This window comes from Callorhinus ursinus, unplaced genomic scaffold, assembly GCF_003265705.2.
Source record: "Callorhinus ursinus isolate GAN/ISIS: 27379988/994484 unplaced genomic scaffold, GSC_fseal_2.0 scaffold48, whole genome shotgun sequence".
NCBI lineage: Eukaryota > Metazoa > Chordata > Mammalia > Carnivora > Otariidae > Callorhinus > Callorhinus ursinus.
In genome coordinates, this window is record NW_027397110.1 from 127,123 (window position 1) to 152,185 (window position 25,063).

Consider the following 25,063-nt stretch of genomic DNA (forward strand, 5'->3'; position numbering starts at 1 on the left):
GTGCCAAGGGTTCCAGGAGGTCAGCATCAAGGGGTAGTGCCTTCCCAGACCTGGTGACCTTGTTTCCGGCCTAAACGTTGCGCTGCACAGCCTCCTGGGTTTCCCCAGGCCTGTCCTGGATGGACAGGCCTCCCGGGTGGGCGGGGTCTGAGCAGCCAGGGTGGGTCGGAGCTGAGCTCGGCCCCCCCCCGTCCTGGCCCCAAGGAAGACGCAGCGGACAGCCGGGCTTGAACATTTAATGAGGCTCGGCCACGGATGGGCAGGGGCCTAGGCCTTGAGGGAAGCAGTGGTGCGCACGCGCAGCACGCTGGCGCGCAAGGCGGGCTGGTGGTTGCCCGCGGCCCAGCGCATGCCGGAAGCGGCCCCCGTGTGCTCTGGCCATGGCCCGTTGAGGTCCGCGTGGCCGCAGGCGCTGTACCACCAACCGGCTCCTGAGCGATCGTGGCTGCAGCTGGTGAAGGTCTGGGCGCCATCCGTGCAGGGCGAGCAGCGGTCATGGTCGCGGTCCAGCGTGCTGAAGCCACAGCCCTCCTGGTTGTCCGTCTGGCCCACGCCCCGGAATGCGTCCCCTGCGCAGTGTGGTGGCGTGGGCGGCAGGCCAGCTGCCCCTCAGGCCCCCGCTCGCCGCCTTGCCATCTGGGGCCCCAGAAGGGCAGGCGCTTGGGGAGGGACAGTCTTCCCCAGAGCTCAGAGCTTGGCAGATGTGGGCCGGCAAGTTGGGGGCTCCCGGGACCCAACCTCCCCCACCCACCCTGGCCTGCTGCAAGAGTCCCCCTCCCACAGCCTAGAGAGCCCAGGGGGCAAAACAGGGCACTTGGGGGCAGGCACAGGGGTCCCTTACCTCCCCAGCACTCACCTGCATTCCCCGAGTACGGGCCAAGGGTCAGCTGGTAAAACTGGTCCTCCCTGTCCACGTGGAAGTGCTCATAGTGGGCCTGAAGTGTGTGGTTGTCCAGGCCCAGGAGATCCACCGTCAGCTCTGAGCGCAGGCCCGGCTGGGAGGTCAGGCCAGAGATGTGCTCCAGCCCCAGCCAGTGGTCACCTGCAGGAGTGGGGCACCTGGGCAGAGGCTGCTGTGTGATGGACCACCCCTAGCCTCCTCCCGCCATCTCTCTCCTATGTCCCCGGTGGGGATCAGGGCCTTGGGGTGCTGGCTACGCCCCTGTGCCCCACAGGCAACGCAGTCCTACCTCTCAGGTCTCCGAAGCCTTGTTTGTACTCCTGCCAGCACCTCTCAAAGTCCAGAGGCCTCCGCCGGCCCCGGTCTCGGCTCTGAATCACCGTCCAGCCACCGTCCATGCGCATGTCACAGAAAACCTGGGGAAAGGGCCAGCCCGTGGATGCAAGCAGGCCTGCCCCTCTCCTGCCCGTCCTCCCTTAAACACTTTGCATTTGAAAACAAACTTTTTCTACTTGTCAAATGTCATATAAATTTGCATCACATTAAGTTTACTTTCTCAGAAAAGGGGTCAAGCTTGGCAGTGAGGTCACAGGCCCCCAGGAGGGTTGCTCCGTTTGATGTCATTTTGCACCCTGCTTTGTGGCTTTGTTTTTTCACTTAATGTTGTCTCCTGGGCTCTTTCTTTGTTCACACCCTTCGAGGTGGGAGCCTAGGTTTCTCCCAACCTTTTCTGGCTGTAACACAACGTCCACGAACACCTCTGTTCCCCGGGTGTGTCTGAGGACAGACTCCACCAGCAGCGCCTGGCCTGGCTGGCCCTTCTCCTGCTAGGTGGACAGTGCCATCTCTTGTTTTCGTCCAAGTGACACACACATTACCCCGGGGCCCTTGCTGCAGGCTGCTCACCTTGAAGGGGGTGCTGACTCCCTCTGGCTGGATGGTGTACACGCCACTGCGGGCCGTGGGGCTCTCCAACCAGATATGAGAGCAGTCCCTCCCTGTGGGGGATACGGCCAGAAAGGCTCAGGGCCTGGGGAGGGGCCATGCTCTCTCGGTGACCGGAACCAGAACCCTCCTCCTGCAGACGCTCTGTGACAATCTGGCGGATGATTTACGACCTTGGTCCTGGTGGGTGGGCGGCCACAGTCCCCTCACCTTGGGCCATACCTGTCCCAGGCCTCTTCGGAAATGGCTGTGCCTTGGGCTCTGCCAATTTGCTGGCCCCCCAGCCCTCGGCCAGACCCTCGATTCTTCCCGAGGCCCCTGGACACCACCTCACGCCCTCACCTGCTGCCCTTGGAAGGTCAGTCTTGGCTTCCTTACCTTCCTCCTCCTGGCCTGGCAGTGGTCTGAGGGCTACCCCAAGCCGGCGTTAGGAGGGAATACCGTGGGGCCTGGTCCTTGCCTGCCCTCCCCCCCCCCCAAGCTGTTCTGGGCAGGGACCCAGCCAGGTCCTCATGGGGGGTGAGACCTGCTGGGTGGGGACCTGTGGGTGACAGGTGGGAGGCTGTCCAGCTTGGGCCCACCTGGTGGGACCCTCCCTCTCCCCCGCCCCAGCCAGACCTTGGGGTTCCAGAAGCACCACTGGCACCTGTGGAGAGAGGACCCTGGTGAGAGGCAGGCTCGGTGGCTCTGGGAGTCCCCAGCTCATGTCAGGCTAGTGAGACCCGCTGGTCTGATGGCCACTCTTACCAGCCGTCGATACTGCACCACGGAGCTGGCCTGGGGCGCTGAGAGGAAGAGGAGAGCAGCAAGACCCAGCACAGGGCAGGCAGCCATGCTTCCTGGGGGTGCAGACATGGTGGGTGGGGAGCCCAGCCCACGGCCCCACCAGCCTCCCTTCACGCCCCCCAGGCGCTCACTGTTGTCCTTCGGGGCAGAGCTGAGCCACTGGTCCCCAGCACCTTTTGTGCGGGCGCTGGGCTCACCCTGCCTCCTCCCCTCCCAGGTGCCAGGGCGGGGAGCCCGAGGGTGTGGACAGGGAGGTGAGGGCCGGGGCGCTCTTCCGAGCACACTTCCCCTTGGCAGGTGTCCTCGCCGGGCCCGGGGGGCACCTCCTGCCCTAGCCCTCGAGTGCCGCTTCCACACATTTCACAAAACAGGAGCTTCCAAAATTAGACTTTATTTCAGTTCCTAAGCAACGTGTACACGCGCCTCCGCGACAGGAACAACACGGCCCAGGCCAGTTCACGGCCCTGGGTTTCACCTGACTTTGTCAGACACTGAGTCAGCACAAGCACAACTGGGCAGGACCCCGGGCCCCAGGTGGGCCGCACAGATGCCGCGTCACAGACACACGACCAGGCGTGGCGACGACACACGCGGGAGACGCCCGGGTGGACGCCCCGTGTGGGGCGGTGGGATGGTGGCCGGCACCCGCCGGCACGTGTGCCAACTTGGGGGCCTTGGCGGACACACGCCCTCTGTCCGCTGAGAGAGCGGCACGGGGAGCAGGTGCGATCCTCCATGGCCGGGGGGAGGCTCAGGCCTGGCGGGGGGGGCTGCAGCCCTGGACACCCCCCAGCCAGGGGCTGCCCGGGGGGGCAGCGGGGGGGGGGGCAGCGTCCGGAGGCCGGCCGGGCCCCGCTGCTAAAGCCAACCCTTCCCCCAGGCTCGCCGGCTCAGAGCTGAGTGCCCCCCACCCCCCACCACCAACACACCCTCTTTGTCCCAATCAGATTTAAGGCTAGTATTTCCTGACATTGGCTTCAGTTTGTCTTAAGTTAAAATTACCTGAGTAAAAAAAATTCAGACATTTTTAAAAGCCAAAACCACACCACCTCTGCAAGGAAAGCGGCTACCAAGCTCAGCCCAGCTGCCCCGTCGGGAGGTGGGCTCCCCGGAGCCACTCGAGGGCTGCTCCGGCCCCTCCCAAACGTGCCGGCGGGAACCCCGCAGCCCAGAACCCACCGTTGAGTCGCTCCCGGGCCGGGGGCTCCGCCGCCCGCGCATGACAAGGCACAGTGAGGTAGGGGAGGGCTGGCCGCGCCCACCTCGGCCCCTCTCCCACCAGCTCGTCCTGATGCCCGTGAACCCCGTGAACCCCAGGAGTGGTCCCTGCAGGGCTGGGGACGGGGTGGGGGCAGGGCTGCTGGGAAGCCTGAGCTCAGAGCAGTTAAATAATTCTTTATTTGGGCGGGTTGGGGGAGGGCAGGCGTGGCTGGGCCTGGACCCCCACGGGGGGTGGCGCCCAGAGCTCCTCGGGGTGGGGGGGGGGGCCGGCCCCAGCGCCTCTCAGCTGCTGCAACTCGGGAGCCGCCGCCGCGGTGCTCGTCCTTCCTATTTGTGCGGCCGGGCCGTGGATGCCCTCTGCAGACAGTACTGAGTGACAGGCAGTGACAGGACCAGGCTGGTGGCGCGGCGTCCCATCCAGTAGAGGCCGTAGCCCAGCAGGCCCAAGAAGGCAGCCTTCACGGCCAGCCGGGACACTCTGCCGGGGATGGACGGCGGGGGCACGCTGGGGAAGGGAGGGCGGGCTGGGCCTGGCTCAGGGTGGGGGGGCACGTGCGCCCCCAGCCCCAGCATGGCTGCCGCCCCCTCCCCAGGCCCCACTCTGTGCTGCGGGACAGCGTGGCGTGCGTGGGCAGGCGGTACTCACGTCATGATCTCCTGGATGTTGAGGTCTGTGGTCCAGTTCTTCTCGATGCCCGGGACGTGGCCCATGCCCACGACACCCACCACGACGGAGGGGACGCACTTCCTGGGCTCAGCTGTGGGGGAAGCGACGCGTCAGCAGCGGCCTGGTGGTGCCAGTGCCCGGAGAGCCCCCTCCCGGGCCGGCCGTCGCGGTCACCATCGGAGGAGCGCGGCAGCTCGAGGCGCCGGGCGGCCTGCCTCAGCATGTAGGTCAGGTAGACGTCACGCTCTGAGACGATGGTGCGGTGCAGGTCGGGAAACTCGCCGATCATCTCCGCCATCATCTGCTCCAGCAGGTCCTTCTGCTTGCAGCGCTCCACGTCATCCTTGCTGGGGGCAGAGGGCACGCTGCCAGCCTCGTGGGGATGGGGCGGCCAGCAGGAGGCTGGTGCTATTGACCCAGGGCAGGGACCTCCGCACCCTTTGTGTTTGGGCTCACGGCGGAAGGAAGGGGTGGGAAGGCCTTGTTTGAGGAGGCTTAGCCCAAGAACAAGGGGGCTGTGTCGCACGGCGGGCCCCGGGCCGCTCTTCCGGGGTGGGGCTGCCCGCGGGAGGCTGAGGGGCCCTACCTGATGGGGTCTGACAGGAAGCACAGGCCCCAGGCCAGCTTCACTTTCTGCCAGAAGGACAGCGCCGCGATGGCCCTCTTGAAGGTGACGGGGATGGGCCGGTCGCCCAGGTGGAACTTGCAGAAAGGCACCTTGCTGGCCTGGGGCAGAGGCTGGGTGTTGGCTGGGGAAGCCTGAGCCCCGGGCGGCTGCCCAGGCACTGAGCCCCCTTCCTGGCTGAACCCAGGCCCACCTCCTTGAAGGCCTCCCTGAACTCGCCACCAGGAGCCATGCCCAGCTGCTCGGTGATGTGGGCCGACACTTTCAGCAGCAACATCTGCATGAGTCCGGACATGACGCCGTTCTGCAGGGGAGAGAGCCGACAGTCAGCGGCCATGTGGGCGCTGAGCACAGGCTTCCTCAAACGTGAGGGGAGGCCTTGCCTGTGTTCTGGGACTGAGCAAAGGCCGTGGACAGGCGGCCACATCCACAGTGGATGCCCCTTCCCTCCTGCCCCTCCAGCCCAGACCCCAGCTCCTCTGCCCACGTCCCCCCGAGGGGCATATGTTGTGCTGGGCTGGCGGGGACTCTGGACCCCCCCTTTCCCCTTTGCCGAGCTCCCTGGGGTCCCTGTCCAGGTCTTCCCTGGGGGTTGAAGCTCACCCACCTTACCTGCCTTGTCTGAAACCCAATAAAGGCATATGCCCCTCTCCCGCCCCAGGCCAGGGCCCCAGGGCGGGCTGGGCACCTCCACACTGCCTGGAAGGCCGTGTGCTCACAGGTGGGCAGAGCAGGGAGCGTGGCTGCCTGGGGAGGGGCGCACAGCCCGCGCCCGCCCGACACCGCACCTGCCTCACGGCTTGCTGCAGCTTCTCCAGGCTGAGCTCCTTGGCCTCCTGCAGCAGCGTGCTCTCGTCCATCTTCAGCATGGACACACGGTATTGGCAGAGCTCCACCACCACCACGTCGGGCTGCACCTCCCGGATGGTCTGCAACGGACGAGCCAGCTCACCCCCCAGCACTGACCCTGTCCCTGATGGTCTGCAACAGACGAGCCTGCTCAGCCCCCAGCAAGGACCCTGACCCGGACCCTGACGGTCTGCAACGGACGAGCCAGCTCAGCCCGGTGCCTGCCCCCAGCACGGACCCTGACCTGGACCCTGATGGTCTGCAACGGACGAGCCGGCTCAGCCCCCAGCGCAGACTGTGACCCAGATGGTCTGCAACGGACGAGCTGGCTCAGCCTGGCGCCTGCCCCCAGCGTGGACCCTGACCCGGATGGTCTGCAACGGATAAGCCGGCTCAGCCCGGCGCCCGCCCCCAGCGTGGACCCTGACCCTGCAGGTGGAGGCCACGCTGGGACCGACCGAGAGGCCCATCCCCAGGGGGCCACCTCAGCTGCCGTGGCAACAACTCATTTAAGTGACTGAGAGAAAGCAACACAACAGAAAAGTGCACAAGGCCACGAGGGCTCCGTGGCCTCAGAAACCCCTTTTCTGAGGGGCACTGGACTCATGCAGGAGGGCGGCAGCTCACGGGACGGAGCCGCTCGGCCCCGCGTGACGGGCCTCACCTTCACCACGTCCTTCTTGCTGTCGTCACTGAAGTGGGCGGTGCCCACCACGTACACCCGGCTCCCGTCCTCAGCCACCAGCTCGGTCACTGTGCGCGGCAGGCTGGGCCGCTCTCGTCGCCTCCTCAGCTTCATCTCCAGGAGCAGGGTCAGCGCGTCCGCGTCGGCTGCAAGGACAGCAGCTCAGCTGGGGTGCCGTGCACACCGGTGGCCTGGGCTCCCGGCTCTCAGGCCGAGCCACACCCGGGGCCCAGATGCACACAGGGGCACGCGCCCCCAAGCAGCACCGCCCACGGGGGTCCCTCCCAGCTGTGACGAGCCGGTCCCTGCTCACTACGGAGTGCAGCTGGGCTCAGCACCGTCTGACAAGACCCTCCCTGTGGAAAGGGTCCTGGGCCTCGGGAAGCTCTGCATCCTCCACGAGGGGGAGCCCCCAGCCGTCACAGCCTCCACGGCGTCTCTGAAGCACTCAGCCCCCCACCCCAGGGAAGGGGCTCCTGATGGAGCTCCACCAACCCTGCCTATGCTCCAGAGCCTCCTCCCCAACAACCCGGGGCTGGCCCGGGCCGCTGGTCGCCAGACTCAGATCACCCAGTCCGAGCCCCTTCTGCCAGGGAGCTGCCCCTGCCCCCCAGCCCTGAATGATTTCAGGGAGCACGCACACAGGTTCTGGGATTCTCCAGAAAGCACCCTGGGCACCACCTCTGAAGCCCCCACAACAGGTTCCATGTCGGCCTGCAGAGGGAAGGGAATGTGTGAGTTGGGGTGCCCACCCTCCCTGGGGCCTGCCTGGGCTCAGGGCACCCACTTGTCCCCAGTGGGGCCCACCTAGGACTTGGGCTACTGCTCCATCAACTCCACATGCTCCCCAGCATTCAAAGCCTCTCTGTGATCATTGCCTTGTGTGCAGCCCACCCCCAGGGCTCCCTGCCCCAAGGTCCCCCTTGGCTGACCCTCTGGTCAGGAAAACCACACAAAGCTCTCCTATAGAAGCAGCCAGAGTGATCCCAGGCGGCCACACGGAGGGGGGACCCACACTCTGCTGACCAGCTGGCTGGACCCTGAGCCCAAGGTCGTACAAGAAGCAGGCCCCCCACACCCCAGCATCTGGCCCAGGCCTCTGACCTCCTGAGGTGGCTGGCCCTGCTCCTCCTCCCCCTCCATGGCTGGGTGGCGGCTCCTGGCACCGATGAGTGAAGCCTGAGGAGACAGAGGAGCCATGTTCGCACCTGGAACCCCAGGGCCGTGCCCAGTGCTCAGTCTGTTTTGAAAGATCCGTGGGCGGGATCACAGGCTCTGCATTTCCAGATAGATCGTCACCTGTCCGCCACCAGTTATGGAGGTCCAGGGTCCCTTGTGACCGGGCACGGTAGGTGTGGGACCTGTAAACCCTGCACCACGGGGCTAAGAACAGGGCTGGGGATGCCTGGCTTTGCCCCAGCCGGTGAACTGGGGGTCCTCTGTGTCACCAGGGACAGACAACTGCCAAAGACAACGGACCGTTCAGACCTCCAGGGCCAAGGGGAATCAGGAGCCCGAGGCCTGTGTCAGGCCGTGGGATTCTGGACACGGGAAGGGCCGGCAGCACCGACAACGCAGACTTCACCCATGCTTCCCCAAGATGCCACGGGAAAACTCAGCCCCGAGTCTGAGTGCAGGGGTGGCCAGCACAGCGGGGGAAAGCAGCTTGAAAGGAGGAGCCCCTGGAGAAGTCTGACTCGTGACTGCAGGCCGTCACTCCAACTGGTTGGAAGCTGTGGTGCGGTACCGTGTTTGGCTCTGGAGCCTGCCTCTGTCCCACGTGCACCAGGGGATGGAAGGGCGCGGAGCGGTGCTGTGGGGAGCGCCCACCGGAGCTCCGCGGCCCCGGGGGCTGTGCAATGCTCGCGGGCCTCACTCCAGTCCCACCCTCACACCACACTTCTCAACGTTTCACAAGAGAAGGAAGAGCACATGGTAAAGTAAGGCACTGCGTCAGGTTCACTTCCCCTCTGAGCACCGCAATCACAAGGGGCAGTGAGCCAGCAACTCCCTGCTTCCCCCTGAGCCTGTGTCCTCCTCAGCAGCAGGAGGGACCCGCCACCTGCGCAGGCAGCTCAGAGATGGAGCGGGGCTCCCTCCCGGTTTAACCAAACGCCTGATCTGGTGTCCAGGGACATTCGGACAGGCCTCGGAGCTGACCGGGGTGGGGTGGGCAGCCCATCCTGAGGATGGCCAGGTTTCTGAAAGAAATACAGTCACAGTAAGGGTCAGAAAGAGGAACTGGCTTAGGGCCAAAGGAAGCAGCTAGGCCCTGGTGGGAGGTTGGCCAGCAGAGAAGGGTGGCTGGGGAGGGGAAAGAAGGCCCGGCCTTCTAAGCACTCCTCCCGGAGGACCTCCTGTCCAGGATCCCCAAAGCCCCGTCTTCCCGCTTCACAGATTAAAGCACTCCACCAATGCAAGATGCCAACTAAGTACAAACAGGAAGCGGCGTCTGAAGCTGGAGGGCAGGGCTGAATGGTCAGGGGAGCTGGGCCTGCCCCTCTCCAGGCCCCTGAGCTGGCCCAGGGGGGCAGGTGGAGATGCCGGTCCTTAGTCCAGCTTTACACAAAAAAAGCAAACAGTTCTTACTTCTAAGCAGCACAAGGCTGCCAAAGTACCAGAAAAACTTCTTAAGAAAACATCCTGTGCTCTGGCAGGGAGGCTCCCGTCAACAACCAGCAAATCTGAGGTCACCACGTTGTCGCTGTTGCCACAGCCTTCCCTCCCACGGGTGTGGTGGTGGCAGGCCTGGGGCTTGGCAGCCCTCACCCGCCCTGGGGCAGTGTGGCCAGACCCACCCTCTGAAGCCCAGGAGGAAGCCTGTACCCACAGGGGACAGGCCGGCCCCACCGTGCAGAGGCTGGGGGCACCTTTCCGGGTGTGCCCTTTCTGAGTCCTGCCTCCTGTGGGCTGGGGGTATGTGGGTGGCAGACGAGCCTGTCAGGCCTAAAGCCCAGCCCTGAGCCTGTTAAGTGCCAGGACCCGGGTCCCCTGGAGCTCTCTGTCCCACTCCCCGCAGCTGCTCCCCAGAGATGGGTGCCTGGTCTAGTCAGGCAGGAAGGCCACTGAGACCCCTTCAGCTCTGAGTCCGTGATTCTGAGAAACCTCCTTCTCTGATGCTGCTGCATCCACACACTTTCCAATACCCTGGTTTCTCTCAACCTCAGAGGTGGGTCCCCTGGCAATACCCTTGTAGAATGTCATTTCAGTGGGTTGTAAATTTCAAATATTTATGGCTGGGGCCTGAGCCTTTCCCAGCTGCCAGGAGGGAAGCAAAGGCCCCCACAGACCTCCAAGCCCAGGCCCCACCTCTCTGCACCCACCAGTGGCTGCCGGGGAGCGTCCACATCCCTCCTAGTTTCCTGCCACACATTCTCTGGATCTAGAGGTCCCAGCAGTTCCTTACACCACTGCAGTGACAAGCAGAGCCCTGGCTGACATCCTCGAGGGGAGACAAATGTGTCCCTTCCTAAATCCATAGCCCAGTGTGTAGCCCTGCTACTGAGCCACGGTCCAGCCACCAGTGCTGGGGGCCTCTGGAACCTGGCACAAAGCAGGAAGAGCCTTCTGCCAGATGCAGTGGCTACCCACTCCCCCTGACCAGCTGTCACTGCCAAGCAGGGTTGTCCACCGAGATGACCTGTGGGCAGATGCCTCAACTGTACTGCAGGGGATGGCCTGGGTTTGGCCAGATCTCAGACCAGCCACTTGGTGCTGCACGGCCCCGGGCAGGACTCTCCCAACCTGCTGGGACTCTTAGCTCCTGCATCTAGGATGGAGGTGGTTAGAGCTATCACCCAGACGTCCCATCTGTCTGCACACAGTAGGCCCTCTCCCAGCTAAAGACGTGTGCCACACGCAGATTTCACTTCAGCTCATGACCTATAGACCTCTGTGGGCTTCCTCCTGTGTGGGCAGGAGCAAACCCCATGGGGCACAAAAGAACCAGCAGTCTGATTTCAGGGGACAATAGAACATGAGTCTTCTCTGGCTGTCTCCTTATCTGTAGAGGGATACACCATGATCTGGCTCTGGAAATCATAATGCTGCACACAGAGGACAGCAGCAGAATCACCACAAGCTTTCAGGAAAACCAACTCCAAAGTGGTGGGAATTCCCAACAGCCCCAGGAGGACCCACCCTCCCCAGTACTCCAAGAAAAGTACCTGCTCAAAGGACAGGAAAAGCCCCACTTGCACTAGGGACCCACCTGGGGTGTACAGCCCTGAGATACAAATCAGAGTAACACGTTAAGTTGTTCTGCCCTGGAGGATGTTGTTAGCGTCTGATAATGTTTTGCTGGGTGTCCATGTCAGGACAGAAGCAGAGGACATCAGACAGTTCAGTGGGAGTGGCAGACCCAGGTTCCTGCTTGCCCAGCCCAGGCAGGGGAGGGTCCCATTGCTATGCACTGAAGTGCGTCCCCCAAAATTCATATACTGAAGCCCTAATCCCCAGGGTGATGGTGTTTGGAGGTGGGGCCTTCGGGAGGTGCCTAAGGTTACTGTGAAGTCATGAGGGTGGAGCCTCATGATGGTATTAGGGCCCTTCTGAGAAGAGACACCAGAGATCTGGCTGTGTGAGAACACAGTGGGAAGACAGCCATCAGCAAGCCAGGAAGGAAAAACCCTCATCAGCAACCACCCTTGATCTCGGACTTCCAGCCTCCAGAGTTGTGAAAAAAATCTGCTATTTAAGCCCCATCTCTGCCGTTTGTTATGGCTGCAGAGCAAGCTGAGACACCCATCTCTGCCCCCCTCGCCCTTCAAAAAACTGGAAAGCCACAAACTGCCTCCCGGATCCCAGACTGGCTTCTCAGCATGGCCAAGACCTGACCAGCACCAAATGGAGTTCCCAGAAAAGCCCGCATCTCCCAACCAACCCACTAGGCTTGCTCAGAAACTCAGAGGTCCCAATCTGGACAGACCAGTGGGCTACAGAAATAAACGTCCAGCTGGGAGATGGCAGGATGTGGCCAAAGCTCTGACCTCCCCAATGCCCCCACTTCTTAAGCCTGGGCACCCCTGGCCACTTGAGACCCCCCTGAGACTGGCAGCACCTGCTTTGTGGAGGCGTGGCAAAGTTTGGGATTGGGATAGAGCACACACGCCCACTTGTATCTGAGCTGGAGGCCTGAGTGGCCCCTTTCCCAGCACACCTGACTGACCCTCCTGGAGCCTGGACGCTGCGCATCGCCAGGCCCCCACACTGACCAGCACTGGGAGGCGCTGTGCAGGGGTCTGGCTACTCACCCTACCAGGCTCTCTCCTGGCAGAGCCTCGGACACCAGAGCATCACGGCCGTTCTGTAAGACCGACCAGCGGTCCCAGAGTCAAGGCTCCCTTCCAGTCATGCCGCAAGGGGGTGGGCGGCAAGAGACCCAGAGGGAGCCGAGCCCGCCCAGGAGCGCGGAGAGCCTGGCGGCCGCTCGTCCCCCTCTCCGGGGCACCCCAAACGCCAGTGGGACTCCACCTGGAAACCACCCGTCCTCCTAACGAAGCTGTCCTGATGCCCAAAGGTGGCAAGCACTCGAGAGCGGAGCCCTAGGTGTTTCCGAGAGGCCGATACCAAGGCGGCCTTGCCTCTCGGGGAGAGTTTTACGGGCTCTCAAACCGGCACCTCGCGGCACAGAAGTTACACCTCCACACGACTGCCCCACGGAAACAAAGTGGAGACTGTTGCAGGCCGCCGAAGTTCGGCTGCGCGCACAGAGGGACACCTCCGCCCGCTCTGCCACACGGCAGCCCTACTCGCTCGGCTTGAAGGGCAGGGCCCGGGGCCTCCGCCGGGAGAGGCCCGCGGCCCCCGGCCCCCCCCCCCCCCGCCCCCCGGCCCTCTCCCCCCCCCCCCCCCGCCTCGAGCCCTGGCCGCCGGCCCGGCCCCGCGCGCCCTCTTTACAGGCCTGGGCTGACCCTTCCAGCCCCAGACCCCGCGCTAGGGGCTGCACTGGGCCCGGTCCAGAGCGAGGTGGCCCCCGTCCCCGACCCCGACTCGACCCCGACCCCTGCCCGTCAGCCGGGGCCCGCGCCGCGCAGCGTACCGAGGCGGGGCGGCGCTCCTCAACCGGCCTCCATGCGGCTAGTCGCCCCACCGGACGGGGCGGACCGGGGCCGGGACCGGGGGCGGAGCGGCCGGACGGGCCGGGGCCGGGGGCGGGCGGCGCGCGGCATGCCGGGAAGCGCAGTTCCACGCGCCGCCCGTCCGCTCCGTCGGCGCGCTCGGTCCGCGCCGCCGGACTACACTTCCCAGGGATCCGCGCGCGAGCGCCCGCGGACTACACTTCCCAGGAGCCGTGCGCGAGGGCCCGAGGACTACACTTCCCAGGGGGCCGCGCACGAAAAGCCCCGCCCCACCCCGCTCCACTCCGACCCCGGCGCCTCTGGTTCTAGGAAGAAGGAGATTCTGGAGACGTGAGTTCGAGTCCCCGGGCCTGTGGGGGAGCCCGACGGCCTTGCAGAGCACTCTTAAGTTCTCTGACCGCAGCTCCCAGTCTGTAAAAGGGATGACGTTCCCGCGATGTCAACGGAGAGACTTTGTGTCAATCGCCCAAGGGGCAGCCTATAGCGGGATGGGAGGAGCAAAAAACTCGGGGTGTGGAGCAAGCCCACGTGCCTCTACCTGGGTTGGGGGTGCCTAGACTCCCGCGCGCCGGCGACCGGGCCATCCCTCGACTTGGTGGGTGGAGTGCCCTGGGAGGGCAGGCGCCAGGGGTCCTGCTGCCCACCAGGCTGAGACCTGGACCCCAAGCCCCGGAGGGGTGTTTAATGGGCGGTCTCAGATCGGGCGGACCCCGGCGAGCCTGGAGCCACAGACCCACTGCCGCGGAGGGGCCCCAACCGCCGTGTCTCTGGCCCCTCATCGTCCCCATTTGGTCACGTGGGCGGTGGGGGGTGGGAGGCGGACTCCCAGTAGGGTGTCCCGAGGCTACCGCCCTCTTCTCCCCACGTGGAGCGCCCCCGGCCGCCCACCCCCACTGCCTGGGCCCTGGAGGGGGCCTGGGGCCTGCTGCCCTCGCCTGGGCCCTCCTCCATTCTCGCAGGGTGGTTCTGGGGCTGGGCACCCTGCAGCTGGTGGATGTGGGGACGGCTTGCCTGCTGGCCACACGCGGACCCCCAGTCAGCTAGCTCCACTGAAGCTTGTGTCCAGCTCAGGGCCGTGGGACGACTGGCTGGCTGGGGGCCTCAGTAGCTGGAGCAGGCTGCCTGCCCTTCACTCTGGAGCCACCTGGGAGTGAGGGCACAGTCCAGTCCAGCCCCCACTGGGCCTGGACCTGCTGGGCCAATCCACCAGCGCTCGGAGCTGGGCACTGGGCCGCCCCTCAGGTTCCAGGAAGAAAGGCCCTGGCATTGGTGACTTGTAGGGGTCACAGGTTCCCGTGTTCTTCGGTGGGGTAGTCCTGGGGTCCAGCTGATGTGAGAGAGAACCCCCCGGCCACTCTTGGTACCAGGCTGGGCTGTTCGCCCGCTGAGCTCTGTATACTGGAGACTCCAGGCTGACGCTTCTGGGGCAGGCTTGCCGCCCACCTCCCTCCTACGGCTTCTTGGTCCCCGAAGGGCCCGGCTGGCCTCAGGGAGGCCTCTGTCCTCCTTGGTACGTGCTCCTCCTGTCCAGTTACTGTTCCGTCCCTCTGCGCCGGCTCAGGTCGTTTCTGCGTCCCAGCCACCTTCGCCGCCTTCTCAGGAGCAGGCACTGTGCGCCAGGCAGCGTGTGGTGGGGCCTGGCGCGAGTCTGGCTGCGAGGCCCATGCTGTGCCGGCGTGCCAGGAAGAGGCCTGGGTTCCGGTCTTGCCTGTGTGGGAGCCTCCTCTTTTCTGAGGCGGGGCCAGTTGCCCCCGGCCGCTGCAGTGCCCTGGCTACAGGGCAGGGGTGAGGAGATGAGAGGTGGGCGGGGGCTTCAGACCAACACTAGAGCTGATGGGGTGCCCTCCTGCAAGAGCGGGGCCGGATGGCGGCCCTCGGCACCTGCAGGGAGAGCTTGGCTTCGACGGGATGGTGACTTGGGCTCTTCTCTGCCCCAGCAAACCAGGGCAAGGGTTCAGCTCACGCTGACGGCACTGCGTGCGCTCCGAAGGACGGACCTCTGCGGGATGAGACTTGCTCCGCAGTGTCCCGCTGGGCGTTGGCCCCGGGGACAGGTGGCTGAGAGCCTGACAGAGCAGTCTCCTCAAAGACATGGAGGTGGCTGCGCTGGGGGCCTCCTCGGCAGGCGTGCGCTAACCGTACGCAGACGTGTGTGTGTGAACATCGCTCAGCCCGCGGTACTGGTGCTCACTGGCAGGGCGAGGGTGCACGAGACCGGCCTGCTGCCTGGCCCAGGCAGCGAACGCCTCTGCGGGGCTCTGGGGCCATCCCCACTTTGAGTGCAGCCACCGGGGCAGGGGCAGGGATGACCGGTGCAGGGCCCAGCTGAGCTCTGCACGTGGATGGGTAGGGTGGGCAGGTGAGTGTGGCCGTGGATGGCTGGGGAGGCTGGACTGGACTCCAGCCACACTCAGGGAATGGCGGGCAGCTGGGGGTGGGGGCGTGGCAAGAGCTGCGGACTTGAGCCCCCCAGGTGGGCACAGCTACCCTGCTCACAGGGTCGTGGAGCCGGTTGATGGTGCGGACCAAGGTAGGGGGGAGCTGCTGAGGGACCAGGGGCTTGTCCCCACTCTGCAGAGCTGGTCCTGTGGGCATGTGGGGTCCCTTCCCTGGACACGTGGAAATGGTGAGTGCCAACCCAAGGGGCAGTGGGCTTCACAGCCTGGGATGCTGGGCGGGAAGTGTCCTGGCTCAGGTGAGGCCGAGTGCTCTCTGGGGACAGGGTGTATTCACAATGCCTTTTCATTTTCTGATATTTTGACATTGGGCCAAGTTGACCCTGGAAGGTCGGCCCCTCCCAGGACTAATTCCTAGAAACCACAAACTCCCATGTACAAACCAGCTGACCCAGGGCCCCGGCCCACCACCCCCTCTGTGGGGCCCCCACCCTCGGGGCCTCTCTCACCTGCTCCCACCACCCAGGGCAGGTGCCCACCAGCCAGGTGAGCCCGGGTGAACCCGTGGTCGGTATTCACACAGGCCAGTCCTAAGCCTGTTCACCTGCCTTGTCCGTTCCTTCCTGCGGAAACCACAGGAATGGCTCCTGCCCTTGTCCCCCTCCCGCTCTGCCTGCTGGTGCTTCCCCCAGCGGCCCCCAGCCTGGGCACGGCGTGCCCCCTCCTCCTGGGGGAAGCTGTCTTCCCGATGGCGGCTGTCTGCTGGTCGCAGGCCTCAGCAGACCTGAGTGATGATAAAACCACACTTAAAATCCACGGAGGGATGCAGTCCCTTGTCTGTGTCCCTGTGTGATGAGCCAGCGCCAGGGAAGCTCAGCCTGCCCAGCTCAAGGCTGCCCCGGGGATTCCAGGGGCCGGGCCGGGCAGGTCTCTGGGCAGCACAGCAAGTGGGCTCACACCGGTCTCAGCCGGGCCCCCCCGGCCCCTCGCTCTAGGGCCCGCAGGTTTCTGGCCTGGCTGCCTCAGCTACCTGGCTCCAAGGAGCCTCTGTTCAGATTCTCGGGGTCCCCAGCCATGGACCGAAGGGCACGTGGGTCCATGGTGTACCCGTAAGACTAGGCTCATCCCACCTGAGTCGTGGGCCCAGTGAGGAGGGCCCCCTGCCCTGGGTCCCTGGAACATGAGGGGCACCCCCAGCAGTATCAAGGGGACCTCTTCCGGGAAGATTTTGTGGCTCTCCCTGTTCCCCCTAAGTGTACCCAACAGTCCCCTGTCCCCAAGCATCTGATGGAGGGGACAGCCTTCTGGGGGCTCCTGCCTTTGCCTCTGCTGAGCCTGTGAGCCCAGGGAGGGCAGGGCTCACCTGAACTACCCCCCAGGCCTGGAGAGCATGCCTGTCAGTCAGAGGTCATGGAAGGTCAATGGCAAGTGACCACCATGTGCTCCTGCCTCACGGTGGGCGCAGCCGGGCCCCCAAGGTGGCCTGGGGGGCAGCATCCCCTCGTGACGATGGTGGGTGGAGGGCAGCTGGCCCAGACGCGGCAAGCCCAGTCAGAGCACAGGTCTCCTGCAGGGTGGACCACACGGGACTCAGGCGGTATCAGAATAATATTTATTGATCTGCTCGGTGCTACCTTGTTAATACTGTCACGTTGTCACCGTGGCTGAGGTAATAGGGACAGACCCTCCGAGCGCCGGCCCTGGGTCCCCACGGGAAGCAGCGTGGGTCCTTGGGTGGGGGCTGGTGGCCTGGGTGGGGGGACGTGGTTATTGCGTTGGACTCCTTCCCTTGCACGCCGGCGTCCACACCAACTCAGCTCCGTGCCCACTCACGCACACATCCACTCGCACACCGTCCAGTCTCCTGATCATGTACGCTCAGTAGTTACAGTAATCATAGTAAAATAAAGTACAGGTATGTCGGGATACAAGGAGAAAGTGCATGTTGATCTGATGGAGGGTGGACCCCGGCACCTCCCACTGCAGGAGGGAGCCCTGAGCACGGCCCCTTGGGCATAGCCAGGCCTGGTGGTGTGATCACCCCCAGCTTCCTTCCAGGCTCAGGACCAGAGTTGTCCTGCCTTAGCCTGGGCCCAAGACAAAATCGACTAAAAAAATAAACTCTTCACCTCACAGCCGAGTGCCTGATGCAGGGATGGGGGGTGGGGGTGGGGGTGGCTCCAGGCCTTTCTGGCTGGGGGCTCCGCTGGGGTCAAGGCCAGCCCCTGGCCCAGCCAGCACCCCAACGATGCTGTCTTGGGGGGCGGGTGGGCCAGGTCTCAGCCCCAGGGCATGCGGACAGGAGGCCAGGAGGTGCGGGCAGTGCTGGGTGAAGCAGAGACCACATCCCCGTGGGGCTGGGGTCCGCGGCACTCCTCGGTCATGCGGAGGGCTCTGTAATGGCCCGGGCAGCCCTGTTCCTCAGAACTCCACGGTACTCACTACTGTCCTCGGCTCGTCAAAGGTGGCGATGAGGATCTGCTGGGGGGGCGGGATGGCAATGAGGCTGCCCACGTCTGGGGGAGCCCGGGGACCCCCGTCCTCCTCTTCCCGGGCTTCATACAGCGTGCTGATGTGCAGCAGCGGGTGTGTGGCATTGCGGCTCAGGATCGCGAGCGGGTCAGCTTTGCCCAGAGTGGCTGGGGACAGAGGGGCTGTGGCGGAGGCTGCTGGGGGCGAGCGGACGTGAAACGGGCCCCCGGAAGGAAGCGTGGCCCGGGCTGGCTCTGCTGGGTACAGGATCTCCTTGTCAGGGAGCGGAGCATCTGCAAACAGCCGAGAACACGGGCAGGTCACAGCCTGCGGGCCGCCCGCCCCTCCACCGCTGCTGCCCCTCTCAGACCCCGCCGGGCAGAGACTGGTCACCGAGGGCCCCGCTCCGTCGGAGGCCCCCCCGAGGCCCCGGGGAGGGCTTGATTCTCCCTCCTCCTGCCTCCTTAGCCATGTGGGGCCGCCCAAGACCCTCTCTGCACACTCCGGCCTGCTTGGGCGGAATCTCGCACTGCCTCAGGAGCAGCAGGGCCCGTTTCCAGAACCTTCTCTAGAGCCTGAACAACCTACTCTCATATCCCCCTGGGCTCTCCTGCTAGCGTTCCTCCTGTGTGCCGGGCAGCGCCCCTCATGGCCTGCCTGCCTTCTGCCCTAAGGTCGGCCCCCTGGCTGCCCACCCCCTTCTTTCCGCTAGCTGCTTCACCCCCGCACACGGTTCCCAGATGCCTGGTCTGCGGCGGACCGTGCGTGGGGCGGGGTGGGGGGGGGCGTCCTTCCCTGGGGCCGAGGGTCCCCAGCCGCCTACCTTTGGTGGGTGCTGCGGTCAAGCCCAGCGCACACTCCTCCGCCTGGGACAGGAAACCCCCTTCCTGGCTCCGGGAGGCGGGCAGGGCGGCGGCGGGCACGGCCTCGGGCTTGGCCTTCTTGGTGCCCAGGATGTAGGGGTGCACGTCCAGGGAAAAGTGGCGCGCATGCTTCTTGTCGGGCGCGGGCCCCGCGTCGCCCCCGCTGCCCTTGTAGTGGTGCGCGGCGCGCGCGCCCGCGTCCAGCAGCGGCGCGATCAGCGTGTCCGTGGCCGTCTTGCGGCGCACGGGCTTGGGCTTCTCGGCCTTGCTGTTCTCCACGCGCATGATGGCCAGTGGCTCCTTGAAGGGCTGCGGCAGCGGGTTGCTGCTGGGGATCCACTTCATCTTCTTGCGCGGCCGCTTGACGACGGGCGGCTCCGCGGCGCCGTCGGGCTCGGCCGGGTTGGCGCTGGGGTCCACGGTCTGCACGCCCGCGTCGCGCACGGTGGGCGTGGCGTCGTGGTTGGACTGGGCCAGCGCGGCCAGCAGCTGCCGCACCACGTTGTCGTACATGAGGTCGCTCTCGTTGGTGATGAAGTCCAGCCGGTTGAGCGACTTGATGTGGTCGCGGTTCTCGTTGCAGAACATGGCCAGGATGTTGATGTCGCAGAACTGGGAGCGGCGCCACTGCCGGCGCGTCTTGATGCCCACCTTGTGCAGCTTGTCGAAGATGAAGTTGCTCTTGCGGAAAATGAACAGGTGGATGAGGTTGACGAGGATGACGAGGTTCATGGCGCACAGCAGTACGATGTCCACGCCTGCCACGATGCGCTGCAGCTGCACGGACGGGAGCTTGCAGCTGACGCGCACGGCCGGGCCCCCGCCAGCCGGCCCGTCTGGGGACGCGCCCAGCGCGCACGTGAACTCGTTCTGCTTCTGGGTGGCGTAGTAGGTGCACAGGTAGGAGATGGGCGCCACGCTGAGCAGCAGGATGAGCAGGTGCCGCGCCAGGTACAGCTTGGCCAGGAAGTTGCTGCGGCCGCGGCGCTCCAGGTACTTCTCGAACAGGTTCTGCTCGGGGCTCTTCTCCTTCTCGGCGTTCTCGATTATCTCACGCCGCTCGCGCTCCGTAATGCCGGGCCCCTTGGACTGGATCTGCTTTTCGATCTTGGGGGCGCGGCCTTCGGCCGCACGGTGGTAGCAGTTGTCGATCTCCTGCAGCAGGAAGTTGAGCTCGGAGGTGAGGCGGGTGGAGGCCAGGAACTCCCAGCCCAACGCGGGCACGTACATGATGGCGGCGAAGGCCAGCAGCGAGTAGGGCAGCAGCTTGTGCTCAAACAGCGACGGCCACAGGCTGGCGTCCACGCCGGGCAGCGCGTCCCGCAGCTCCGTCCAGCAGTAGCCGCGAGCGTACAGCGCCTGGTCGCGAGTGAAGTTGTGCGGCGTGTAGCAGTAAATGGGCTCCTCTGAGGGCAGAGAGGAGACTCGGGCTGGGGCGCGGGGGTGGGGGGACGCGCCAGACATGCCAGGGACTGCTGTTCCCCAGCACAAATGCCCCGGTCGCCTACGACCCGCCGCGGTGGCTGGGGGGCTCACCCTGGAGACCCCCACATTCAGCAGCTGCCTGTGGCACAGGGTGGGGGGTACAGCCCCTCAGGGACTGCCCTGCACTTCAAACCTGGGGTCCCCCTCTGTATGCATAGGGTCTGTGTGCACGTGGGGGAAACCCAATCCCACAGGGCAGCAGGACAGGCCCCTCAGCACAGCTACCGGCCCTGGGCTGCACTGCCGGGGGCTCCATCTTTAGGAGGGTGAATGGCCCGGACCGTCCTGCCTGGCCAGAGGCAGTTATGGTGGCACAAAAGTGGGCCCTGCCTGCCCCTGAGGGGTATGGGGTGTCTCTCCCAGACCCACTGTCCTGGAGAAGGGCAGGCTGGGAGTCCTGGACGCTGGGTGGGCACGGGCAGTGACCTGGACTCTGGCAGGAACACTCACCAGGACGGCAGTGTCTGCCACTGGGAACGGTGGAGACCTCCTGAATTGCAGAAAAAAGGCTGTCACTGAACTTTATTTTCCCTCCCAGATGACGACGGGCACAAAACAACACCAAAAGGACATGTCTGGAGCCACGCTGGGGTCCACCTGCTGGGCTGTTACATTTGAACATTTCTCCAAAGGGCAACACCTGGCAGGCATGGGGCTGTCCTTGTGCGGCACTAGGCCCCCATGTTCACTGCCCCGAGGGACTGGCCACCCTGCTGCCAGGCCGGCTTGAGACCTCTCACCACACAGGTTGGGGGTCAGCGGCCCCCCTACAGCGCTGCCCACATTGCTCCTCTGGCTGGTGGGATCCTACCCCCAGACCTGGCTCATGGCCCCCACCTCCTCCCAGGGGAGGCGCAGACCTTTCCCAAAGGCGTCACGTACTAATACCCAGAACTTTACAAGACTCCGCAAGGGGGATTAGGTTAGGGCTCGGGGCGGGGGTGGGAAGGATGACCCTGGATTATCGGGTAGGGGTCCTTAGAAGAGGGAGGCGGGAGGGTCGGAGTCAAGGGTGTGAGGATGAAAGCAGAGAAGATGCCACTGTGCCAGGCTTGAAGGTGGAGGACAGACCACAAGCCAAGGACTGTGGGGTCTTTAGAAACTGGAAAAGGCAGACGACAGTCTCCCAGAGCCTCCAGAAGGAGTGAGGCCCTGCTGACCCCTAGACTTTAGCCCCATAAAACTCATTTCAGATTTCTGAGCTGCAGAGCTCTAAGAGCATAAACTTGTGTCATTGAAGCCACTAAGTTTGTGGTCACTCGTTAGAGCATCAGCCGGAAGCTAACGCAGGTGGTGGCTGGCCACTTGCTGGCTGGCTGCCTCCTCTGCCGAGACCCTTTCCTGTCCCCCTGTGCCCCCCCAGTGGTGTGAACAAACGTTCTCCCACGGTGCTGGGGGCCGAGGGGGTGGGACCCCATACACGAGGGAGGGCAAGGCCCTCAGAGGCCACAGACGAGGGTCGGGGAGACTTGGCCGCTGAGACGTGCGGCCTCCCCTCCCCAGACAGCAGTCAGCCTTGCTGGCTCCCCTGGCCCTCCGGACGTGGCACAGGCCCTGAAGCCCACGCTCAGCAGTCCTCCTGGGGCCGAGCACTTGCCCGCTCTCCTTTGCGAAAAGGGCACGCACTCTGGGGTTACCTGCGCCCCTCCAGGCTAGAGAGGCCCCCAGGTGATGTGGGGCCCAGCTATTTAAGAAAACGCTGCTGGAAGTTCCCCTGTGCGGTGGCCCAAGGACATCTGTGGAACCTGGCGACCCCACAAGGCCGGCCCCCTCTGTCCACGGCGCAGTAGGGGGGTCTGCTCACAGCAAGCCTGGCCAGGGGCCACGGGGGTCCTTCCTGCTGTCTGTGGCCCTCCAGACTGGGGGGGTTCTAGGCTAGGAAGCCAGTGCTGCCTTGTCAGCTCCTCACCCCAACCCTGGACATGGCCAACATGTGTGGCCAGCATCGTGTCCTTGACAAGCAAACCAGGGCGTAGAGTCGGGTCTCCCCTGCTCTAGGGGATCCCCAAGCAGCAAGCTCCCGGGCATTGGGCGTCCACCCCAGGCAGGGTCGGCTGGGGGGTGGTGAGTGTCGAGCCCCCGTCTCCAGGCCAGCTCCTCGCGGATGGGGCATGGATCCTTCTGGCACACGTGCCGGCCCTGTACCCGGGGCTGGGGCCTACGGATGGATGCAGACACAGCGCTGGGGGTGGGGGGATCTGGGGGGAGGGGCCTCCAGTGCCCTCTGAGGGTTAGAGCTTGTGACCTCACTTCCTTCTGGCACCCCTGCCCCACCTGAGTCGTCCCCACGTGTCAGCAGGGCCTCTCCTGGCAGTTCAGCTTGTGGACACGTGGTTCCCCCTGCACCCCTACTGTCCTCGGGCCTGGGGAGGGGCACGGGGCTCGTCCACATTCTGTGTGAAGCACCAGGAGACATCCCACTCTACAGGCCGACACAGCCACTGTCCTGCCTTGACCCCCAATCCACGTGAGCAAGAGCAGCTGCTGAAGCCCCCCCAGACCGTGAGGGGACCAAGGCAGGTGCACCCCGCTCAGCAATGGGGCCAGAGCCCACTTGACCAGCTCTTGCCAGCCCCCCTGCGTTCGGGGACCTGGAACAAGATTTCCTCGGGCACACCCAGGTGCCAAAGGCGGGCATGTTCCACGGGACGCGCTGCATGGCCCGGGATGCAGGGCAGCAGGGTCCAGCGCCTGTCTGCCACCGCTCAGAAGGTCTGCCTTGTCCATGCTCAGGAGCCCAAGTGGGCACAGGCATGTCCACGTGCAAATGCAGGTCAGCACGGGGCGGGGGGGCAGGCCTGCACAGGAAGTCCCAGGGCACCACCAGGACCAGGGATGAAGAATGAACTTGGGAGACCCCAGCCTGGCTGGGCGTGGAGCAGTGCTGAGGCTCCACTTGGGGTGAGCTGGACGCACTGGACAGCATGAGAATGGAGCCCCTGTCCCCGGGGGGGGGGGGCGGGGGTCACCTGAGGACGGCAGTCCTGAGCCTGCCCCACTGTGTGCGTCCGTAGTGGGCAGAATTGTGTCCCCCCCAAAGATGTTCAAGTCCCAACCCCTGGTTCCTGTGAATATGACCTTGTTTGTACTGTGGTCCTGAGAAGGTCGTACTGGGGGCACCCAGGAGGCTCAGTTGGTGAAGTGCCTGGGCTCCGCACTCAGCGGGGAGCCTGCTTGGGATGCTCTCTCTCCCTCTCCCACCCCCCCTCGCTGCGCGTGCACTCACTCTCTCTCTCAAATAAACAAATCTTAAAAAAGCAAAACAAAACAGATAAGGTCACACTGGAGTAGGGTGGCCCCAACCCAATGACCCATGTCCTTGTAAGAAGAGGGGATTTGGAACAGACGCCCAGGGAGAGGAGCAGGGACGGGGTGAGGAGGCCCCGGAAGCTGGAGAGCCAGAAGGGACCCTCCCTGGAGCCTCTGGGCGAGAGGCCCTGCCCACACCCTGATTTTGGACTTTTGGTCTCCAGACTATGACAGTTGAGTCACCAAGCTTGTTACAGTCGTCTTAGAAACCCAATACACCTAGATGCCCTGAGCGACACTGGTGGGTCACACCTGCGTCTGCACGTGCACTACCCCCGTCCCTGAGAGAGCGTCTGGGCACCGGTGTCCAAAGAGAGAAACCGCAGAGGCCCCCAGTCTCAGAGCAGGATCACGTGGGCCCGAACATGTCCACCCTCAGGTCTGGTGGGTTCCCAGATCATGGGGACCCCTAAAAATCGAGCCCTTTGTGAAAGAACCAATGCAGAAGGCAAGAATGTCTGCCAATGTCACTCAGGGGACAGAGTCACCTGTCCCTCCTCGAGGGGTGCACAGGAACACCCACACCCTCCGCCACGGACGGGCACCTCTGGCCCTCAAGTCTGGCCAATGGACTGCGGAGGGGCCTCCCTGGACCCCTTGCCAACCAGATCTGGGTGGGGGGGTGCCATTCTCTGCCTCCAGCCTCCCACCTACCTCTCCCTGCCCGACCCTGTCCCTGCTCCTCAGGAAGGATGGTACTGGAGCCCACTCTTCTGTCCGCTTGCCCCCAGTGCCTCCCAGGCTGGCTCACCCAGGGTCACTTGTCAGGAGGTCCTCCTGGTGCCCCCACGTCTGTCAACTTAAGGCCTCAGCATCTCACAGCGCTGGTTCCTGTCACTGCCCTATTCCACCTGCATGGGCCTCCTGCTTGGCCAGGTGGGGCCGCTGCCCAGCACCGCTGTGGATGCTCAGCCTGGCCTCACCCGTCCTGCCTGCAAACCTTCTGGGCTCCCCACGCCCAGAGCAAGGCCTCCTCCTGTAGCTGACCAGAACCGGCTGGGTCTCAGGGACCCTCGGGGCAAGTCCGGCCGCAGGGCTGCGCCAGGTGCTCTGACAGCCTTTGGCTTCAGTTACCGTTCTCATCACCTGTGACGCCCTTCTCCCGTCCCCACCTGGCCACTCCTCCCCCCTCAGAGCCGGCCCACTCCCCCTCCTGGTCTCTCCTGCCAGACCCCGGGTTTCATTTATGCCTGAGACCCACCGGGTCCAGGATGCGTCCACCCAGGGCTCACGGTGAGCGCATGGAAAGTAAAAACAATACATCGGAGGAGAGGGGTCTCGGAGGCAGCCCCAGGCGGCTGGCGACATAGGCAGCGATGCGGGGGGAGGGGGTGGTGGCTGAGGATCTGCTGGGAGACCCCCGGGGCGCCGCCAATACCGCCAGGCCCCAGTGGGTGGCCCGCGGCGGGACGCCGGCGTGGGGACTCGGGGAGCGCCCGGCGCCCGACACCTGCGGACGCGCCCCCGGCCTCACCTGCGAAGTTCTTGGTGAAGACCAGGGTGACCAGCAGGATGGGGACGAGCACGGTGCCGATGGTGACCACGCGGTCGAAGGGCAGCTCGAGCTTGAGCTGCAGGAGCAGCGCCGCCAGCGCGCCCGCCTTGTCGTCCTGCGCGCCGGGCAGGATCAGCTCGCGCAGCTTCTCTCCGGCCAGCAACGCTGTCGCCATGTCCGCGGACTGCTCCAGGAGATGGTGCATGGGGGGCGGGGGCGCGGCCCGGGGGCGCGGGCGGGGCCGCGGGGCGGTGTGGGAGGCCGTGGCTGGCACAGTAGCTCTC

The 25,063-nt window shown here is 64.8% G+C and overlaps 3 protein-coding genes and 1 long non-coding RNA gene across 19 annotated transcripts in view; 1 reads left to right on the forward strand and 3 right to left on the reverse strand.

Moving 5' to 3' along the window:
• Positions 1-220: 220 nt before the first annotated feature.
• LOC112831804 (angiopoietin-related protein 5-like) lies at positions 221-2,876 on the reverse strand. 2 transcript variants are annotated; one of them, XM_073882575.1, is made up of 7 exons: positions 2,764-2,876; positions 2,594-2,685; positions 2,465-2,492; positions 1,808-1,899; positions 1,191-1,317; positions 857-1,042; positions 221-569 (listed from the first exon to the last, which is right to left on the reverse strand). In XM_073882575.1, exons 2-7 carry the CDS (start codon positions 2,678-2,680, stop codon positions 268-270), a joined length of 822 nt encoding a protein of 273 aa, XP_073738676.1. In that variant the 5' UTR covers positions 2,681-2,685; positions 2,764-2,876; the 3' UTR covers positions 221-267. The 2 variants fall into 2 exon arrangements, with proteins under 2 accessions (XP_073738676.1, XP_073738675.1); XM_073882574.1 differs by having other exon boundaries at positions 2,594-2,876.
• A 131-nt stretch (positions 2,877-3,007) lies between these two features.
• TRABD (TraB domain containing) lies at positions 3,008-12,823 on the reverse strand. 4 transcript variants are annotated; one of them, XM_025881636.2, is made up of 10 exons: positions 12,720-12,823; positions 7,784-7,858; positions 7,321-7,393; positions 6,659-6,825; positions 5,934-6,074; positions 5,339-5,449; positions 5,107-5,246; positions 4,695-4,867; positions 4,500-4,611; positions 3,008-4,331 (listed from the first exon to the last, which is right to left on the reverse strand). In XM_025881636.2, exons 2-10 carry the CDS (start codon positions 7,820-7,822, stop codon positions 4,181-4,183), a joined length of 1,107 nt encoding a protein of 368 aa, XP_025737421.1. In that variant the 5' UTR covers positions 7,823-7,858; positions 12,720-12,823; the 3' UTR covers positions 3,008-4,180. The 4 variants fall into 4 exon arrangements, with proteins under 4 accessions (XP_025737421.1, XP_025737420.1, XP_073738672.1 ...); XM_025881635.2 differs by having other exon boundaries at positions 3,008-4,358; XM_073882571.1 differs by lacking the exon at positions 7,321-7,393 and having other exon boundaries at positions 3,008-4,358; positions 12,720-12,781.
• A 218-nt stretch (positions 12,824-13,041) lies between these two features.
• Positions 13,042-19,162, forward strand: LOC141370844 (uncharacterized). Its single transcript, XR_012375285.1, has 3 exons — positions 13,042-13,089; positions 14,697-14,897; positions 19,074-19,162. It is a non-coding gene; the product is annotated as an uncharacterized lncRNA (long non-coding RNA).
• Positions 16,765-25,063, reverse strand: part of LOC112831568 (Mov10 like RNA helicase 1) — an 80,950-nt gene continuing 72,651 nt past the window's right edge. For 10 of the 12 annotated variants that reach the window (XM_073882584.1, XM_073882578.1, XM_073882585.1 and 7 more), the window contains 2 exons: positions 18,451-19,896; positions 16,765-17,920 (listed from right to left, as the gene is read on the reverse strand). In XM_073882584.1, the coding sequence (XP_073738685.1) occupies positions 17,577-17,920; positions 18,451-19,896 (1,790 nt within the window). In that variant the 3' untranslated portion in view covers positions 16,765-17,576. Of the gene's footprint in view, positions 17,921-18,450; positions 19,897-24,758; positions 24,985-25,063 lie in introns of those variants that run through there. The other 2 variants (XM_025882230.2, XM_073882587.1) reach the window with 2 other exon arrangements.

Coding starts and splice junctions, on each gene's coding strand:
- LOC112831804 (XM_073882574.1), bottom strand. CDS start 2,701: ATGTCTGCACCCCCAGGAAGCATGGCTGCCTGCCCTGTGCTGGGTCTT. Junction 1,318..1,807: donor GAGTCAGCACCCCCTTCAAG/GTGAGCAGCCTG, acceptor CCCTTTCCCCAG/GTTTTCTGTGACATGCGCAT. Junction 1,043..1,190: donor AGGCTTCGGAGACCTGAGAG/GTAGGACTGCGT, acceptor CCACTCCTGCAG/GTGACCACTGGCTGGGGCTG.
- TRABD (XM_025881635.2), bottom strand. CDS start 7,822: ATGGAGGGGGAGGAGGAGCAGGGCCAGCCACCTCAGGAG. Junction 6,826..7,320: donor TGGAGAATCCCAGAACCTGT/GTGCGTGCTCCC, acceptor CTGTCCTTGCAG/CCGACGCGGACGCGCTGACC. Junction 5,247..5,338: donor TCAGGGAGGCCTTCAAGGAG/GTGGGCCTGGGT, acceptor CCTCTGCCCCAG/GCCAGCAAGGTGCCTTTCTG.